At 34.8% G+C, this 22,325-nt stretch overlaps 1 protein-coding gene across 3 annotated transcripts in view; it reads left to right on the top strand.

Annotated features, from left to right (window-relative positions):
* LOC111516774 (zinc transporter ZIP11) overlaps nucleotides 1–22,325 on the top strand; it is a 409,569-nt gene that overhangs the window by 308,003 nt on the left and 79,241 nt on the right. For all 3 annotated transcript variants that reach the window (XM_074179057.1, XM_074179056.1, XM_074179058.1), the window contains exon 5: nucleotides 18,847–18,945. In XM_074179057.1, the coding sequence (XP_074035158.1) occupies nucleotides 18,847–18,945 (99 nt within the window). The remainder of the gene's footprint in view (nucleotides 1–18,846; nucleotides 18,946–22,325) is intronic.

The raw sequence follows: 22,325 nt of genomic DNA, 5'->3' as shown, positions 1-22,325 counted from the left end.
AGAAATCTGTTGTCGGTGGCAGTTTTGCAAAACCAAGTTAAGCAAAACTGCTGATAAATGTTGTGTTTCGCAAATTGACGAGATCACCCATACAGTGGTACTAAATTGGCTCATGCAGGCTAATTTAGTTTTTTATTAAAAATTATATATTATTAAAGTAAATCATCTCCCAAGTATCCCACAAAATTTTCCGGATTAACAACTGAGCAAGAGCAATTGAAAATGTGAGATCGCTCTTGGTACATCTTGACGTCACACCAGGCAAACGAGCTTCGAGCGGTGTCAACCGGGTCTGTAGTTGGAGATTATGAATCGTTGCTATGTCAATTCAATTTTCTTCAAAGTAATGTATATATCAATTCTGGGTAACTGGCATTTTTGAGACAAGAGTTCTATAATAAATAAAAGGTACCATGGGACCAAGACATAATTTCGGATTTTTCTCTATGACGTAAATAGATTTTCGCTCAATATTGTTTTTCGAGTTCCAGTTTTCCACTAATATTCCAGACAAAGTAGAATCTGATGATGTATCAACAGAAGTCATGTCTGATGTACTCAAACTCTCACTGTCCTCGGGGGAACTTTTTCCAATATTTTATGTATTTTCTATTTCTTTCGAACGATTTCTTTTTCGGTGATATATAATATTTACGGTTTGTTCAGCTCTTGATCTTCGAAAAACCTGTTCATTGACTTGAATTCCAACATCAAACGTATTTTCCTGTGTACCTGCTTCATCAGACATGATTCGATTTTCAGCGATATCTACGTTACTAGTATTCAACAAAATTTGTTTGTCCTTTTTTTTAACAAACAGTGGAGCTTTAGATGTATGGGCCATCGGTCTATCAATCTGGCAATCAAATATGCGGAATTACGCCTGGTTGCAATATAATTTTTTCCATTTTCATAGTTTTGATATAGGTACATGTAATTTCCTAAGCTTATTTCAACCTAAAATTCAAAGTAATGCTCACAGTAAACTATAATTTTTTTTTATTAACCATTATCATTCATACTTACATTAAAATGATTTTCGCAACAAAAATGCGTCCCCTTGGCAGATACAAAGTCGGTCCTCCGCATAGCGCGCTGCCATAACTTTGGTAATAGTGAAATAAAAATTTTGTCTGGTGCAGTTACCAAAAAATTCTTGCATTTAGGAACGATGCAATACTTGTAATGTTATTTTTTATCATTATTCCTATTCACGCAGTTAACATACTGCAGTAAACAACACACAACTTGATTTGTACGACTTTAGCAGACGTATTTTGCTTATCCGCCAGCACTCCCTGTCGCCGAGTCGACTGATGTGACGTCAAGCTTGACCAGGCCCCGTTTCGATGAACGCCACTTTCAACAATTAATTTTAGGGGGCAGATAAAGAGTGAACATTCAGATTTTTTGCAGATGTTACTATTTGAAACAGAAACTTTCAAATTAAGAAATGAAAAAATTTGTTGAATGAGCCCATTTTGCTGTGGTGGCGAAGTGTCATTGTTAGTATTCACAATCGTCTGTTTTGCTTGTATTTTACTGTATTGTTATTTCAATTTCAACGTTTTCTTCGTTTACTATAATTGTTATCCATTTTAATTTTTGATTTTATTGGTTTTTTCGGGGATTTCAAATCATTTTATATCATATCAGACAATGGAAGTCCGAACTAATGAAATAGAAAATATCTGACGATTCATCTTTCATAGATTTTCTTATGTGAACATCGTTAGTGAAGGTTTTGTGCCTCACGCAAATATCTCCAGTCGTTCGTCTTTCGATTTTTGCCTATGTTGCAAGCCAACATTTCCACGCTGATATTCGCCAAAACAGCTACATAAAAGTTAATTAGATCATCTACCTACAGACATGAATATGTGGAAAATGATTGTGAAGTGAAATGAATATAAGGAAGAACTACAAAAACAATATTTTCCAGTTTTCTCTCAGTTTTACCCCTAACTCTCAACGTTGATGATAACGATCTTTTCGAGGCACGCGATTCAATTTAGATCCCAAGGGAGGGAAAAGTGGCTTTTTTGCTGGAATCACTATTCTACCCCTTCTTTGTCACTCTGTATTTTCTATGGTATTGAAACTATATCATTTTCTTCTTTAATTTTCTTTAATTTTTATTCATTCATGAAAATTGATTTGAACTCTTTTCTTCTTCATTATAAAATGTAATACGACGACATATGAAAGAAATATTAAAAAAATATCGGGATTGTTTTCATGAACATTCAATATACAAAAGGCATGTTAGTGGACAAAGCACTCCATAGCCATGTTGGTTGAATTCTTGTAACTACATTACACTGATGAGAGACAACTGGCTCGAAATAGGTATCCACATCTAATATGATTTGAAATCCCTGAAAGAATCGATAAAATTGAAAAGATCAGCTGAAAAATAACAATTATATTAAACAAAAGAAACTGAAATTGCGATGAAATGAAATACAAGCAACAATTGAAAATTGAACAATTAACAAGAAATGAAAGTTAAAATCGAAAGATTTCGTGGCAAGTTACTTCACGACGTTTCGATTGTTAGTATCCACAATCGTCTTCGGGTGTCATCACCTTCAAACAAAGGTATCCACAGTTTTGCTCTTCGTATCCACAACTGAATCTACGAGTCACTTTACTTTTTTGTGCACTTGGCGGCTGCTGTTGCAGATTCAGAAAAAATTTAAAACATATCTGGGTAAATAATAAAAAAAAACAGAACCATTTTTGATTGTAAAATAGTGAAAGAGCTCTTTGAAAAGCTATTCATGAAAGTAATTAATGTTTTAACTATATTGATTTGTTTCATTCAAAAGAGCTTCATTAAAACTATTTGATTTGAGGCAAAAATATTTTTATACTAATATTAAAAATGTATCACGTACGCCACACGTAAAAACATGATGTTCAACGTTTTTTTTCCATTAGTCGTCGAGCTTTTCCTAAATTATTTTGTACGGGCGGAATTTTGGGTATACTGGATCCTAAATTGAAAGTAGTTCTCCTTTATAATAACTACTAATAGACTTTTTGACAAAACATAAACACTACAGGAAAATCCTTAAGGCTCTCTTACGGTCACGGGGATCGGCGGTGCAAACGTCGAAGCGGGGGCGAGGCGATCATTCGCGCGGCACCGTTTACAGGCCACGGGCAGTAAACATTCGCCACCGCGACCAGTAGTCCGATCGCGAAATGTATTTATCGAAATTATCTCGATATTGCTTAGAAAGTAATAGTTTTTCGGTTCAATACCTAATATTTGGAAGAGAATGTGGAGTACATGATTTGAATAAGAATCAAAATACAAGAAATACAGATTATATCCAGAAAAATTTTTCGAGTAGGTATACCAGAATAAGTATTGAAATTTTCGATTATATTCTTATGAATATTCAACCAGAATTGGAGAAAAAAGTTAATGCAAATAAAATTTTAAGTGCCGCTGAAAAATTGTTTTTGGCATTGAGGAATGTCCTTACCTATCTATACATATCCATCTATATTCATCTACATTACGTATTTATCTATAAACCTATTTTAAATGTAATATTTAATTAGCTGATCATATTTTGGAGAATTACCTATAGTATCCATCAGTATGAACAACTTTTCCCAAGAAAGTAATGGTCGCAAACGGATTTTTTCATAACTGAATTTATTTGGAACTATCTTTGCCCAAAATATTATCAGCTAATTAAATGTTACACTGTATTTTAATATTTCATGATATGGAAACACTTTCAGATAATCATGTTATTTATTGCAAAATTCTAAATTATATGACAGTAATTTTTCGTACAACTAAAAAACAACTTCCAGCTTGTAATTGACGGTAGAATGAATAATGAATTTCAAACTTTTCAATCAGTCTTTCAATCAGCCATAAAAGTCTTGGTGTTCATTTTTCGCGGCGAAAACAACTGAACTCGTTTGATCACTGCACTATTCGCCGCGACTGTCGCTCGGCTATGTAGCTTGCGCCGTACAGATTCATGCCTTTGTTTTGCTCGCCCACCGTGCCGCAAATCGCCCACGCGGATCGCTCGGTACATTTCGCCGGTCGCTCCGCCGGTCGCCGTTGCGTGTGGCTCCATAAGTACATTGCTATGCATTTATTTCAGTCGCTAGACGCTTTGCCGTTCACACCGCGCGTATATTCGCATCGGCGAATGTGCCGTGGCCAGGCTGTTACAGCCTGTAACAGCCTGGCCTGTAACAGTCGATAAAGACATTTCGCTGTCGGACTATTGGTCGCGACGGCGAACGTGACTGCCCGTGGCATACAAACGTTGTCGCGCGAATGGTCGCCTCGCTCCCCGCTTCGTCGTTCGCACCGCCGATCCCCGTGGCCAAGCCGTTAGAGTGGTGCCTGTGCGAAAGTAGCGATTCACATTGGATTTGAATCGTTGGAGATTAAATCCATTTGGAAAAACGGCCTCAGGAAGTTTATTCCACATGAATGAGTTCTTTCCAAATGAAAGAGTTCTAAAAGAGGGAAATTCGAGGTGTACTGAGTTGAACCTCAAAAATATGAGTAGCCACAGTGCCAAGTCACTTGAACACTTTCCGTGAAAGTATCTGTAGAAGAGAGACAAATCTCCAACCTTTCTTCAATGTTTTTGCAGACTCTCAAGGTCGCAAGCGATGTTAGTGTCTCCAATCAGACGGATGGCTTTTTTCTGGATAGAATCCAGCAGTTCAAGGGTATGCTTAGAGGCGAAGCTCCATACATGAGAACAATACTCCAAAGAAAGTCTGATCTGAGCTTTATAAAGCATCGAAAGTTGCTGAGGTGTGTACAGTTTTCTGGTTAGGAACAGTGGTCCAAGCTTGTGAATTTGCAATTCCAGGGACATGGTAGTGCTATATAAGTCATATTTACCCCCAACAGACTTCGAAGCAAAAAGCGGAATTGTCTGTCCTGACATTATTATATCCGGTTCGGAAACTTTTATCTTTTTGGAGAAAACCGATGCCTGGGTTACTTCCTGGCTGGTTACTTCCACGCCAATTCGGAATCACTTCTAGATCTTCATTAAGATATTCAACCTACCGGTGAAGATGTGCATCCGCAGCCAATGTTCTGGAATCCAAATGGAATGACGAGACAAGTGTGCTGTCATCAGCAAAGCAATATATTGGATTCTTGTTTTTTTCCCAATAAGTTCTTGATATACAATAAAATGAGGGTTGGAGACAATATTGATCTCTGGGGAACACAAGAGATATCCATCGACGACCACTTGCAGGGAGCAATCTTTCAGGAAGCTGCTGAGCCTATAACGCTTCTTCAATTAAAATTCATTTCAAAATAACCCTTCTTAAATTAATTCGTAGTTTCATTTCTAATGTTAATATATTTTTCGAATCATTGTGATTGATTGAAATTGAGAATTTCATCACCATCAAATTATTACCTACAAACCTTTTGTTTCCAAAAAATTCTTCATCATTTAAATTAATTATAAATGTTGGTATCTTGGACTAGGAATCAGGTTGTATGCAGAGATTGAAGAGATACAGTCCTGAATTAGAAATTATTGATAAATCATACTTTAAAAAACATTTACACAGTGGGATTCATTTTTTCACCAGGTATTTTGTACCACTTGCATTTGTGACTAACGTTACTGCAGTTTCGTTCTATAAGAACATTTTGTAACGAAACAATAAACTTATACTTATGCAATACTTATAGAACGGAACTGCGGTAACGTTAGTTACAAATACAAGTGGTAAAAAACAAGAAAGTTTTATTTCTCATTTTTCATGATGATCTCCTACCACGTAGTAATAACGGCGACATCCATCAATTTATATTTCTATTCAGTTTGAACGATGACATCAACTTTATTTTTGTTAGTGCACAACTCCTATGTGAACAAGTGACACTCATACTCACTCATTGATATTATGGAAATTTATGGAAATAGGATATGTTCTAACCTATTTTCGTTTCGCATGAATACGATAAAACACCAGAAATGCAGAGAACGAAAATATGAATGTACCTTTGTTCAGAAAAAGTCTTACTTAAATAACATGTCTTTACTTCGGACTGAAGTTATACATGATAGCAGGAGAGCTCACGATGCAAAATGGGGATTTACTCGAGCGTCATTGAGACATATCAGGTTGCAAAGCTTAGATGATAAGAAGAAAAAATGTTATATTGTATATACCTTTTCATCTGTGGGGAAAGCGGCTATAGATTTTTAAATATGTAAAGATATACTGTTGCATGGGCATACTCGATCGCGTCAGATATTGATAGCATCAATGTCCTACGTATTTTTAATAATGTAGGTATGTTAATCTGATCGTTTGCATGATGTAGGTGGTTGTACGTAAGGGTTAAAAGTAAAAAGAAAAAAAAATAATCGAGCGCGCCAGATTTTCTAAGGGAGTGTTAAGTGCAACAATAAAAAAGCTCTCATTCAATAATCTGACGATTTCGATCTGACGCAAACTCGCGGCCAATTGAACTTAATTAATTGAAAAGCTCGGGAAATATCATGCAAATAAATAAGTGTATGTTTTTTAAGTAGAATACTTGTATTTATAAGAAAATAATTTTTAAAAAAGGCTCAAAAAAATTATTTTTTTTATAATCAATTGATTAATTAATGAAGAGAAGAAAAATGAAAGAGAAAAAAAAAGAAAGTTTAATTTCTCTTTTCTTCATTATGATTTCCTACCACGTAGTAAGGGCTACATTCATCAATTAATTGATTAATTAATCATCATCTTCATCACGAACGAGTCTCTGTGATCAGCTGTGATGGCGTCATGGCAACAAAATTCAGAGTGGGGATGGAGTGAGAGAGTAATAGATAGAGAAAAAGTGAATAGAGGAATAGAAATTCGGAGAGGGAAATATAGGTATCACACAGCTGCACGCATTGAACTTTATCGACGAATTTTTGTTATTTCGGCTTGCGGAAATCGTCGGATTATATATTTTTCGTTATGTTTGAATTATTTCCTTCAAAATAAAAAAAACTAGCTACGCTCGAGAATGTCGAAATGACGTTATTTTTTTACAACTTTGCGGCCTCCCCTTTCTTTACGTCACTTTCAAATTGTCAGATTGCTGAAATATACACTTTTTAGCAGGTAATTAACTCACCCTACCTTGATCTGACGCGCTTGAGAATTTCTGATGATCAATTTTGTTTTACTAATTTGATCCTTTATCCCTCATTGGGGGCCTTATATATGAGGCTCATATTTGGTGGAGGTACTTAACCGGGTACAAGGTATCCTCCTGTATATTAATCTGACGCGCTTTAGTAAATCCCGAAATCCCCGCTTGGGCTCTCCCCTATTATAATGCAATACGTCACTAAATGAAGGAAATACAATTATCACAAGTTATCGTTAAGAAATTCATTCAAACAAACAATTCGTTATTGTTCCGTGGGCTTTAAAATATGTTCCCCAAAAATGTATAGGGGACACAAGTCCTGGGAGACTTTATATATTTCTGTCCTTTTCGAATCAACCAACTTTCATTGTGGAAAGTTGGGAGCTCTCTACTTGAGAAACAACTGAACCGTGTAAACGTGCTTCGATATTGTTAATTATGTAATTAACACTGTTTGACATAATTGCAACATCTAGTAGCAAGAAACGAATGGACATTCTTCAGTTAAGTTTCCCAATCAAAAACTCGTAATCACGGCAAATATCTGTATTCACTTCTTAGTTCGAATCGTTTCAATTGGACGTTAATAAATATGAGATCTTGTTTTCTTGATAATGAAGTCAAGTGAATAAGGACAAAGAATAATTCACACGTTTTTGTATACACATTTTTTAGTTCTGATAATGAATATCTTGAAGAATGGATGATCTAGGTTGAAGTTGTCATTTTTGTCATATCAACTCTAAGTTATAATCAAATATTTTCCAAATGAACCGATTATCGAATTTACTGCTAAATGTCCCTGAGTCATCGCTAAATAAAATTACTAGTCTTATTAATTACTCTGAAGAAAGGTTGGTTTTGTAACAGGATCAGTTTTTTCTTAAAAAAATAATTTTTTTTTTCCGAATTCAATTAAATTCTTCTTCGGGGCTGTAATAATGAAACATACTTCCCACAAAACTTGGACGATTATTATCTTTTCAATTTTACAAGAAATAATGAATTCTTAATTGAAAGTAGTTTCTTTGTGTTAATAATATAACTATTTTAAAAACCATCAAACATATAAGATACATAATAAAAAATAAAAAACATTGCAACAACCACATTTTCGCCACAACACCAACACAAAACGACATGAAACTAACGAGTGGGTTTATCTGTGATTCTGATAAGATGGTGTCTGTTTTTTAATCAATGACAAAAAGAAAAAGAATGAAAAAAGGGAATTATTTAGGTTTTACTCGTCAAATTGGAATAAACAATATTAGGGTCATCCACGTCTATTTTAATATAATTGGACATCTAGATTAGCTGAATGATCAAAATCACAAATGCGTCCATGTTCTTTTTCATATTCAGCAAGAACTGTGCGGTTTTTAATATTCAGTTTTTTTGGGTTTCTCATGTGTTCTGAAACTCGTGTTTGAAGATACCGTCCGGTTCGACCAACATAGTATTTGTGACAGCCTCCACCTATCAATTTGTACACTATATTGGATTGTATGTCTTGTGGTGTTTTTGTTTCGAGAAAAAATACTTTCCAACTGTATTTTCATTCGAAAAGGCCACTTTAATCTGTTCGTTACTGGGTAGCATTCTAAGTTTATCTGATAAATTTTTTTCAAATGTAATTCCGTGGTATTTGGGCTTCACTCCTGGGACGAGGAACTTTTTTTTTATTATTTTTTCAATAAGGGCTCTAGGGAAATGACTTTTTACTAGGTATGTTCAATAAAATTCATTGTTACAGAGCACTGAAGAAAAATTTTTTTGGATTTGAAACGTCTACAAGAAAACAATTGTTTCTTGAGAAAAAATTGAGCCTGTTACCCAACCAACCTTTATTCAGAAAAATTATGGGATCACTAAACTAGTTAATTTATCAATTACATTGATTATACCATCAACAAATGCAAGAAGTTTTAATATTTTCAAGTCGAACGATGTTTTCCATTCAGGGCGTTGCACTTTTTTATATGGTTACTTTATAATGATCTGACTCAATCATTAATTATCACAAAAAAGTGTTGCCTATTTTTTAGAAAAAAAAACACCTCAAATTTGAAACTCAACGTTATACAAGTTGAGGTGCGTCTGAACCACTTGGTTCAGAATCAAACTTTGCGAAATAATTGTAAACCTAACCCTTAAGAAATTGTGAATAAAAATATTGCAGTAGTTGAAAACAATACAGGTGTAGATGTACTGTAGTGGTAGGATAAAAGTAAACATCACGAAACACACATCAATAACATCAATTTCAAAGCGTGACGAACAAATTGGAAAACCTACTTTGATCAGTTATTCGAATAACAGCGTGTAAATCTTTTATAGATCAAAGAAATCGAATTGTTATTAGGTACAGCGTTGTTAAATAATAATAATAATTTTTATTCACCAAATATGGATAAAAGGTATACATAATTTTCAAATGGAGTAAATAAACAACAGCATCACAGAAGAAGCATCGACGAAGGGGTGTTTCTTGTAAATGATAGAGGTTCATTCTTTCTCTTGAAGAAGATCACTTGATGATCGAAATACGTATCGAAGTATTGAAATAACGGTTTGGTATTGAGAAAAAACTCCAGTAATATTCATTACTACACCAAAGGTTCTAAACAGTGCATTACAAGATCAGAAGTAATATCAAATTAATCTTGAAAAATTATTGAAATAAGTTCTTATGGTCGGGCTAATATTTCCGGTAGTTCAGCGACAATAGTTATTGACGGTTGAACGCAGATGCCTTATACTTACCATGCCACTCTACATCAACGCATCCACTCATAAAAACTATATTATTCTAACGAATTCTCTCAGCTCTCTGAGCAACAAGTGTATCCCACGAACCCTTTAGGTGTGCGAATCAAGAACCAACTCTATGAAGCAGAGATAAACGATAAAAACATAAATTCCATATGGTTCCCATCGCACTTAAGAATAGGAGGTAGTGATGAAGTTGATGAACAAGCCAAAGGAGCAGTAACCAGCGCAATGGGGAATGTTCCTCCTGACGAAAATCGGGTAGTTTTCATAAAAGAGCTCGAAAACAACGCATTTTAAACTTATCATTTCAACCTTTTTCTTTAACAAATCATTTATACACTCAAAAAAGAGGAATGAAATAACGCATTCAACATTTAAAGAGATTCGTTTCTATTTCACCATTTGGCAACATCGGTTATAGCTAATAAAGGACGATGAATCTGTTACCTGTATGAGACAAACAAAGATGACATATTTCAGAGGCGTGCTGTTCTGTTTACTTATGTTCCGAGTTCCGAGACATTCTGTGACATATGACATTTTGTGCACCTAACTTATCTTCCTATATATAAATAAATAACAAAACAACTGTTATTTATGTGGCTTGTGGCTTGTGGCTTGAACTATAATTTATATTTTGCCTCAATTGTTGATTTGAAAAGATAATTTTTCCTTTTTGAACTAGAATATCTAGGTACGTATAAATTATTTCAACTTGATATAGGCGCTGTTTCCAATATGTGAATTAGAAAAAAATTCCTTTGAAAATTAAAATCCAACATTTCAAACATCAATTTGAATACTTTTTGAAGTGAATTTGAAAAAATCATGAATTAAACTCAACTTTATTTTGTTCAAACTTGCATATGCTGTAATAACCCAAATTGAGGAACATTCCCCATTTCTGAAATTGTAACCGCAAAACGATAATAGGCGACAAGCAGAATCAATTAAAGAGGCCAGGCTAGTCGCATGGCAAAACAGTTGGCAAAGTTCAACATCAAAGCTGAGAGAAGTGAAAAGTTTCGTAAAACCATGGACTACATTGCCTAAACAACAAAGGGACCAAGTAATCCTAACCCGTTTACGGTTAGACCGCACACGCCTAACTCACGAGTATTTTCTTCAAAACATGAATGAACCAACATGCGAAGCTTGCCACGTGGATCAGACTGTGAAGCATCTCCTGACAGATTATCCGCTCTTTAACCAGCAGAGGAAGGATCATGAAATACCATTATCTTTGAAGGATGCACTAGGACCTAATTGTGCATTTGATAAATTATTATCTTTTCTGAACTCTATTCAATAAAAGTTCTCATGTTTTTTAAATAATTAGATAAGTAACCTGAACTGTAACGGTAATAACAAATTTGGTTGATGCGTTTTTTGTAATTTAAAAATACATTTTGTATGTAATAAAATGACAAATGTTTAGAAAACTGAATGAACTAGTATGGAATGAGATGAAATGATAGAGATTAATAAGAACAATAGGTTACGTGAAGTCGTTGTGTTACATGGAAGGTTTGTCTGTTTTTTTTTGAGGGGGGGAGATTCAGAGAGGAGAAATTTTATTCATGTTTTTGATTATGTTGATTGACCAGTTTATGGAAAACTGATCTTTCGGCGAGCAATAACGATTTTTTAGCTTTTCTCTTGAAACTTTTATCATTATGATTGTCTTATATTATATCCGGTGTTATCTGATAGATTCGTGGTCCCGAATAAAAATATCTTTCCAATCGTTCCCTCACAATGAGGGGCCATCACAGAATTTAATATCCACTTTTGAATTGTATCAAGATTCATCAAATTACAGTCAAATGTTTAATGTCAAGGAAGAAGTTTCTGTGATATTGTAATTTAGAAATTGTACCTCTCGTCTTTCTTACTGTTTCCTTCGTCTGTAAAGTAAATGACATTCAAGCCGACGAAATTCAGATGCGATGCATTATCTGTAAATCATGTTTGCGTTGTGTAAACGTAAACCATGTAAACCAGTTAGGTAAAAATGAGATTCAAAGAGCAAATCGTTAGAATATTACCGAAAATAACTTAAATACCCTAATCACAACCCCGAAATGAAAATAGATCAAAATCAAGCACGTAGAGATCTTAGCCCGACGAAATTTAGATGCATTAGCTGTAAAAAAAATGTATTGTATATGTTTTTTTTTTATTATCTTAGTATAATAATGAGACTTACGCTGTAGGCAAAATTATTTTTTTAATGAAAACCTTCGATGAAACAATTCTAATGTGTTCCAATTCAAAAAACACTTAATGGTAGTATAGTGCCAAAATCCTCATTGAGTGGTGAGAACCAAAAGTGGGATAACAATGCCTAATGGTAAACTAATTGCTTTCGCAATATGTCAGTTCACATGGCAGTTAACGTGTTATAAAATTTACACTTTGGGCAAGCGAGCCATGTCAAAATTTTGATAAAAAATTCGAATAATTTGGGAATTTGATGTGTTGAAGTTGTGTTGATATCAGAGTATCATTTCTGGAAAGACTAGTAGATAGATACATAAGATATGAGGTATTATCAATAAACCCTCTCAACGAACGCCAATATGCGTACCAGCCAGGTAAGTCAACAGATCTGGCATTAGATGATCTTAACAGGCTACTAACAAAATCCTTAGAGGATAAGGAGATAGCCATGGCAACATTCATCGACATCGAGGGTGCCTTTAATAACGCATCTACAGAGTCCATCACCAAAGCTCTAGATAGAAAAGGGGTTCCAACCCTCCTGTTCAAGTGGATAAATGCCAGTCTGGAAACAAGGGTAAACATATCATCCATAGGCAAAACCACAGTCACAGCTAGAGCTGACTAGGGGTGTCCACAAGGAGGGGTGTTATCGCCCCTACTGTGGGCTATCCTAGTAGTTGGCCTAGTGGGCCTCATTAGTAGTGGGCCTCATTAGTAGTTCGTCCACTAACTACTAATGAGGCTAAAATCCAACATAATAAATAAATGGTGCCAGGAGGAGGAACTAACAGTAAACCCTCTCAAAACTACACTAGTAGTTTTTACAAAAAAGAAAGTACTAAGAGGGCTGATGCCACCAATACTGCACGGGGTAGAAATTCCAATTGCACAGGAGGCAAAATACTTGGGAGTCATTTTTGACCACAAATTGACATGGAATCAACACCTACAAAAATAATTCAAAAAAGCACGATAGCCTTCAGCTTTTGTAGAAGGATGTGTGGAAAAAATTGGGGTTTACAACCAAAAATGACCATATGGCTATATACCAGGGTTATCTTACCTACGATAGCATATGGCTCGGTGGTATGGTGGCCAAAGACTCAGCAGGCTGGGGCGATTCGAAGGCTGAGTGGCATTCAAAGACAAGCTTGCCTGGCTGCCACGGGCGCTATGAGAACCACCTCAACTGCTGAACCTAACGCCACTACATCTCTATATTCAAGATGAAGCCAGGTCAGTCGTCAGTAGACTGACCAGAGTTGGAAAACGACCCCATAATGGGAATGCCATCGGATGAGATGCTTCCCCAGTATAGCTTCGGAAAAAACTTCAAAACAATTATAACAGGCAGAGAGGCATGGAAGGGAGGACCTCCAATAAATGCAGAGTTGCCTGTTACACAGACGTCTCCAAAACTGAAGAAGGAGTAGGAGCAGGAATCTATAAAACTAAATCAAAGACAAAAGTCTCACTAAGCTTAGGTAAAAAAGTGACGATATTCCAGGCAGAAATGGCAGCAATACATCACTGCGCAGAAGAGTTACTAAGGCAAGAGTTTAAGGGAAAGACTATTGCAATATACTCTGATAGCCAAGCAGCTATAAAAGCAATTAGCTCCATGTAGGTCAATTCCAAACTGGTTTGGAACTGCCTAAAAAAGGTACAAGAACTAGGTAGTCAAAACAGACTGTCATTAGCCTGGGTACCAGGCCACATAGGATACAATTGCAATGAAGAGGCTGATTCACTAGCACGAGAAGGATCACGATGCTCCCCCATTGGCCCAGAACCCTTTTGTGGTACAGCAAAAGCGCTGCGAAAAACTTGTAACAGCAACTGGAAGGAAAAACAATCTCAAAGATGGTGGAATAAGGCGCCGGGTATGAGACAGACCAAAGAGTTCACTAAAGAGCCATCGCCAAAATTCACGTACCCACTAAGTCTGAATAGGCGGGCTATTGACGGGACACTGTAGACTCAACAAACACATGAACAACATCGGATTGGCAGACACAGCCATATGCAGGCTTTGCCAAGAGGATGAGGAAACCTCCGTACACATACTATGCTATTGGTTGCAACATTTAGGTTTGCAACATTAGGAGAGGAAAAACCACAACCCTCTCAATATATGGAAAACTTGAGGTCTAGCCTATGGTGTCTAGTTACAAGGACGGGCCTAGCCAAGGAACTCTAGGGCACACAGACCTGCAAAGGTCGCAGTGTAGTGGCTGTTCAGCACAGAAGCCCCATATTAATCTAATCTAATCTAATCATTTCTCGAACAAAGCTGAACCAAACGACGAACAACATATTTTTCATCGCCCCCATCTGTCTGTAAACGAGACATATGGGGTGACTTCCTGTTGATCATTGACACTACCAATCAGTGAAAATCGATTTCCATAGTTGTATCACAGCATATGCAGGAATTGCTTCTGTGAAGAATCCTGCACTGACACCTGTCGGATATAATCCAAAGCTCTTCGTGGTATTTCCCAGGAGAGTAGTTGTTTTCTGATAGGTGTCAGTTCATGAATCTACAGTTGACCTGAGACTGGCCTGAACGAATTGTTCTTTTAGATAATTTGATAAATGTAAAGTTTTTCACACCATACGAGTATAATATAATGTTTGTCATGGTTACGGACCTTTTAGACTCCAACCATTAATGTCCTTTACTCCTTCATGAACTCTGGTGTATGGTGGGAGTTGATGACAGTATAACCTAGAAATATCCGATTTGGGAGACAATCTCTTATGAAGATGCATTATTTTATGCAGCAATACGTAGCTCTTCCATATTTTGGTTAGAGTATCTAGCGGCACCATACCGTGATTTTCCAGATGTTGATATGGTGTTACATTAATTTTAGTCATTCCGTGAGACACTGCCAAATGAATTGACATATTAAATCAACCACCACTTGCAAACATCTGTTCGAATGACATACATTCTTGCCATCCTATATAGATCGGAGTCTACAGTTTCAGATTCAGAGAATTAAATTATCAATAATAATAATATGATTTTATTTCCTTGAGCCAGTACAGGCTGTATGGAAAAAGTCAAAGGAAGGGTTTCATACAAAATGCATATACCATCAACAAACGAATAGCAAACACCGCATAAAAAACATACAAACGGTTATATATAACAGATAATCAAAAGCAAATAAGTACATAAATAGATGAGAAAAAAAATTCCCTCAGAAGTGATGTTCTAAAAACTGTTCTATGGAGTGAAAGCAAGGCTAGGACTTTGCCAAAAAGAACAACGAACAGAAGAACATCAATCATATTTTGCAGTCACTGAAACAGCAATTGGATAAAGTCAATCATATATATAATAGTGACAAAAGAAGTAGTTCGTACAAAGTACGAATTTTTTTCCAGTTAATTATAGAGAAAAACATTCAACGTAATATTGAGTGTTCTGTTATCCAGGATTTCAATATTTTTCGTTTCAATTCAATTAACCTACACTCAAAACAAAATATCGTAGACAGAAATGAATATCTTCAAAAAAATTTGTACATTTGCGACTTTCCATTCTACAGTTGTGTAGAGCAACGAATCTAGGGTAGTCATTATAGTTGAAGTCTTCATGTTGAATGAGTTAGCGATTATACTCAGTTTTATTTTCTTTATGATTGTCCGCCTCTGTCTTTCTGTCATTATTTACACTGGTCGGTTACGTCACGCACTTAATCTTTTCGAAATTAACGATTTGTGTTGGATGAGTATGACACATAAATCAAGTTGACCGCATAAATAGGTCCCCTAGCACGTCTTTCGAGATGGCTCTATAAATCTTGATGATAACTAATAAAATAACTGCGGATACTACTCGTCTAGCAGAAGGGAAACTTCGAATTGTGGGCTTCATTTATTAGTCGGAAATCGAAGTTAGAATCGATTTATTTCCAGAACTGTTTTCTATACTTCAATTAGGAAAAAAACTAAAATTGAATTTTCATACGTCTTTGAATGATATCAATAAAATCTCTTTATTAAACAAATCATGCTTAAAATCCGGATCCGTGTAAGTGATATTCGCAACTTGCATATATTCAAAATAATTTAAATATGACTATTTGAGTTTTTTGTTATTCAAATATTCGAACGGAATAAGGAATGTGATGGCGGCTCTTTTTATCTGAAATCGTCCACATCATGTATGTTTGCACTTTCAACTAGGCCCTTTTTAAAACAATTTTTTGCTATTTGGAGGCCATCTGACTTTTTATTTTTTATAGATCCTGGAAAGCACTACAGCTTCGTGGACTTATTTTGTTTTTCTCTGATCTTTTCAGGACAATCAAACTGCCAGTCCTATCGCCTACACTAGTTTGTACAGATTCTTGTTTTTTTTCATGAACTCCTAGATAGAAATAATGGGAAAGAGAACTTGAGAACTTCATCTTTCAATGAACACAACCGTTTCCTCCAGCACTCATCCATCAAATGAATATGAAATAGAAGAACTGATAATATCTACAAACATATGAAATATGAACCAGGAAACCCTTCATAACCTCTTCAGAATATTCTCTTTGAATAATTATTAAATTAGATTATATTCTACAAAACGATAAAATTATGAAAAAAAAATTGAAGACTTAGCCACCAGAACAGAGTTTAACATCGATAAAACACTTCTTATCAACAGCGATAACACTGTCAGCCAGGAAATTAACATAAAGGTGTCTTTATTCTTGGATCATATTTGACTCTCAGATCCCAATCACTCATTGACCAATGGAATCAAATATGATTGTGACTAAATGTTGAAACTGCATGTCGCTGAAATAACAAAAGCCGCTTCTCAAAAGCTTGAAACACTGTTCCGAATCAGAAAACTGTACACACCTCAGCAACTTTTGATGATCAGACCTTCTTTGGAGTACAGTTCTCATGAAAACCGCTATGAAGTTTTTGTGACACCCTTTATAGTGAAAATCATACAATAAACTGTATTAATGAGTTTTAATATAGATTTTCATTAAGTATCGGCCAGTTCTATCCAATAATAATTGTTCTCATGCATGGAGCTCCGCCCGTAAGCATACCCTGAAGCTGCTAGATTCGATCCAGAGAAGAGCCATCCGCCTGATTGGAGACACTAACATCACTTGCAACCTTGATAGCCTGGAACATCGATGAAAGGTTTAAGATTTTTCTCTCTTCTATAGATACACGGGAAGTGTTCAAGTGACTTGGCACATTTGATTCCATCAAGAGCGGTACATAACAGAAATAAGCGACGGACTGTGACTGAGTGCTCATCGTTTCAAGATTCAACTTGGTACTCCTCAAACTTCACTGTTTGAGAATTCTTTCATTTGAAGAACTGCGCTCGAGTGGAATAAACTTCTTGAGAACGTTTTTCCAAATGGATTTAATCCTCAGCGATTCGCACAGGCACCGCTCTTAGAGCGCCTCAATGATTTTCCTGTAGTGCTTGTTTTGTCCTTAAAAAATTAAATGCTCTTACAGAAAGTCACAGGTTTAATTTGATACTATGATTATGACAGTGACTAGACCCTAACTCTTCTGAGAAAACTCGAATGAATATGTAAATCGAATATAACGCACCCATACAATAAACAGATACAAGAATCCAAAATGAAAAATGGATTGCCACTCTTCACTGATTCACATAACCTCACGAAAATGAGACAAAAATGCTCCACATTGAATACCAGCAGTTTATGTATAATATTCAGAAATTTCAATGTCCTAATCGAAACTTGTTGGTTTATTTAATAAGACATTTTTCATTCGAATCGAAATAATATTTAGAATAGAAGCAATTCCATTGAAATCAAAAAGAATTCGTAGTTGATGAATCTAACCGCGTCAAGTTTGTTGGATGTATCGGGTGCCGTCTTTGCGGTCTCACAGTATGAAACCCTATTGTTGAAAAATAGAAGTTTAGTCAACCACGTATTCCATTCACGTATTCGAACAATGTGTCTAATGATCGAACTCTCAAACAAATTTTCTTGTTGAAATTTCTCGTTATTCAGATGATAAAATTGATATTTCAGCTTTATCTTCAATTTTGTTGATAGTGGTATGATGATAGTGATGAGAAATAGATGGAAACATCTGCATATGACATCAAATCATAAGGGTATATGTAAATGAAGAGGTCATTAATATATATGATAAATAAAAGTGATCTCAAGAGCGACCCATTTGGGACACCATATGGATTTTCCTGTATTTCCGATTTGCCGCTTTTTGGAGATACATATTGTTTCCTACCGGTCAAATATGAACGAATCAAAAAAAGTGCAGAACGTCTTATTCCATGAAATTCTAGTTTATAGAGGAGTAGGTCATGGGAGATACAATCAAAAGCTTTCATGAGGTCACACAAAATTAAAACAGACCTTCTTCGAATCCTATTATTATCGCAGTGACAACTTGACAGACAGCGTTAACTGTTGATCTACCTGAACGAAAACCAAATTGGTGTTTATGGAGAATATTGAAATTTTCGAAATAGGAACTTAAACGGTTTTTTCAAATTATTTCAATAACTTTGCCAAGGATACAGATTATAGAGATGGGTCTGTTTCCCAATAAATTTCGTCCCTAAATATTCAACTATCCTAATTTTCATTATTTCGAATCATAACAGACTATAAAATAATTTTTTGTTTCAGGAATCTAGCTATTGGTATTGGTATCCAAAACTTTCCTGAGGGGCTAGCTGTTAGTCTGCCCCTTCAAGCTGCTGGATTTTCAACATGGAAAAGCTTGTGGTGAGTCTATGCAAAGTTTACCATATGAATGAAAGCTTGGAAAAGCATACCTATAAATATAAATGAAATATAAAGAATAATAATTAATCTTTGAGGAAATCAAGGATATCTCGAAAGAAAAGTTTTGGTTATGAGCAAAACATAAAATAATTTTGCGAAGTTTGCCAAATAATCTGGCTATTGGCCTCATCAGCGCGGTGCAGCCAAGTGTAAAGATGGGCAACAGCAGGATACAGCACATACATATATATATATATATATATATATATATATATATATATATATATATATATTGTTTAAATAAAAAAAAATGATCAACGACAAACGTTCGATTCTAATCTTTTGTCTCCCTTGATATCGTTTTCATTTTTGATGTGTCTGTGTTTGTATGAGTTCCAAGTAGTTGGTCCTTATTTTCGAAGATTAAACCTCCTCTTGAAGATGATCACTTGGTGATTGAAACACGTGTCGAGGTGTTAAAAATAACGAGTTGGTGTTTGAGTAGAACTCCCATAATATTCATTAACTACTTTCATAAAAAAATGAATTACATGAAAAGGAAAGTACTTTCGAAACAACTTCTTTTATATGAACATTGAATTATACAAAAATCGCTTGTTTCTTTTCAGTTCGCACCCCAAATATTCGTTATGGAATTGAATCAGATATCATTCATAAAAAAGCTACACGATATAGTTACGATATAAAATTTCACTTAAAGTAGTTGTTTGGAACGCTTTTTTTACTTTCATGTAATTCAATGTTTGTATCAAAGTAGGAAAAGCAAACTTATTATTGTGTGAACAAACATTGAAGCTCAAAATTTTACTTTGGCATCAAGGTCTGCTTTGGTCGAGATAAAAAATAAGAAAAAATGGTATTCAAGTGAGTCGCATGATCTGTAATTTTCGGAAATAAATTCGTTATCGATTGAAGAGTGGGAATTTTGTAAGTTTGATTGTTGACTCTTTTCAATTAAACTTTTGGCTTGATACACATCAATTGTTATCGAAAAACACAAAATTCCTTTTCTAAACTTAGTATTTTATGAAGTGACCTATTGAATGTCAAAAACAAATAAACTGTTTATCACATATAATCAAATTGTATTAGCTTATTCGGATTTTGTATAAAAAATACATTCAATGTTGCACTACTTCAAAGGAAATAAGTGTGGAATATATCATTGTTAAAAGTTCAGTGTAGGTTACGCTGATTTTCACTATTTCAAATATTGGTGCACTTTAATAGAAATAGAAAAAAAATTGTAATTATCTCATCCTGCTGAAATTTACATTCATGAACACTTTTCTTAGTGTTTTCACAAGTAAACCTATTCCCAATTGTTTTGTAGAGAAATGTGAATCTCGTGACTATTATTTTCCTTGGTTACTTTACAAAGCCAAATCTAGATTAAATCTAATAATAAAAAAATCCCATATGATGCGGATTATTCTGGTGACAATGTATATGATTATCACAGCTACATCATTTATTTGGGAAAATTAAGTGTTGAAAGCTTTCTTAATAAATGATTAAAATGTCAAACTTAACCAAGCATTGAATTTATCTACTATGAAAGTCATTTCGTTTGTTACGCAAATATATAGAAAATTACTTCAAATTAAAGTTGAGAAATAACATATGCCTCTGTACAGAGATTTGAGGCACTGTAAGTTCCATTAAATTTGAATTTCAAAATATTAAGAATATCTATGAAAGTGTTAATCTAAAGAGGTATCGTTACTATATTTTTAATAGTATAAAATAAAATAAACATTCAAATTTTTTTTTTCTAATTTTAATAAACGTCCATCAATTTTGGATAGAAATAAATAAACCAATTTTTCATTGCGAACTCTGAATCGAGATTTTTGAAATTTTGTCTGTTTTCCTGAGATTGGGAGTACCTAATCTACTTCGAAGTCATGAGTTCTGTAGAAATATTAAAGCAGAATTGTCGATATTAGGAAAATGAAGTTAAAGTGAACGGTATGCGAGCATGCATCGCCGACCAGATAGAAAGAGGGGCGACTAATGAGGCTGAGAGCGACCTTGCCAAGGTCGCCGCTAACGAATACATGGCTTCGCCAACCTCCGTGAGGTATACCAGGAATCATGATGATGTGTACTTTCGATATTTATGAAAGCGTATACTTTTCTGTTCATGATGGTTTGGACTAAGAGAGAGAACTAAGTGGCCACGCATGCGTAAAAACAAAATTGCAGTTTCTGATTCACTTATTGATAACCTTCATACACATAAAACTAGCAATTCCGGAAATTGATAACATTCATACAGATAAAACTAGCAATTCTGGGAAGAACCGTTGCCTTGTTTCATGTTTTGGATCAGCATTCCCAAATCCAGAAGGCATGCCTGTTGTCATCCTCGAAACTGTAGTAACGAAGTAACGAAGAAATTATGAACTTCTTGCATGACTTTTCATTATTCAACATTATCAACAACACTTTTATTGAATGATATATACAATGTACTGAAAATATATTTACAATTCTACAGTGTAATTTTTCAGTTTGATGATTCTCCCCCCTTTCCATATTGAGAAATCCAACCCATCACTTCTCAACTTCTGAAAGTCCCGTGGGTTCATCAGGATATCTCTGCCATCACTTTGCTGGTAGAAAGGTACTCGAAAAATGTATTTTTTTTTTTCACTTCCTTCGCATAATTAAATCTAATCATCATGTGTTTCTTTTTTTGTCTTTAAATAATTTGAATGACCCTGTCCAACTTATCAATGATCCACAAGATTTAAACAAGATTATGGCTGGGATTAAATCAAATGAGAAAATGAATGTCATTACATACTGTCATCGATGACATGAGTAGATTTAGCATTCGTGACATGAGGTCGTAATTTTATGAATGAATTTAGTGATTCATCTATTAGTGTCATCCGTATTGATGCTGAAGAGGCAATAAGGCAAGTGTCTTATTCCGAAACATCGGATGTCCGCCTTTAAGGAAGACAGTGTTTCATATACTGTATTTGGTATAGCAATCCTGATAATAACACATGTTTGGAATACAAAGTGGATAGAAAAGAGTGTTTTTTGTATAATTCAATATTTATATAGAAGTTATTCTTGTTATTCAATGTTCATATGGAAGTAGTTATTTCGAAAGGCCTTTTTTTCTTCCAGTTTGTGTCTGAAAGTTACTTCTTTGCATGATATTGACATCTTCATAAAGAGTTCATTTTGAAATTGATTGCTTTCTGCATTTCTTTGGAAAATTCCCACAATTATATATTTCAGTAAACGTTCCTCTTCAGCCCAATCTTTATCCATCGGCCAACTGAAATTTCTGTTTGAAGTCTCATATTTACAGCTATGTACGAAAAGGCATCTTTTCT

The sequence above is a fragment of the Leptinotarsa decemlineata genome, unplaced genomic scaffold (genome assembly GCF_025532065.1).
Source record: "Leptinotarsa decemlineata unplaced genomic scaffold, Ldec_3_MD MMD2_tig00004307_RagTag_RagTag, whole genome shotgun sequence".
NCBI lineage: Eukaryota > Metazoa > Arthropoda > Insecta > Coleoptera > Chrysomelidae > Leptinotarsa > Leptinotarsa decemlineata.
The sequence above is the reverse complement of the archived record's forward strand: the minus strand, read 5'-3'. Positions and strand labels throughout refer to the sequence as shown.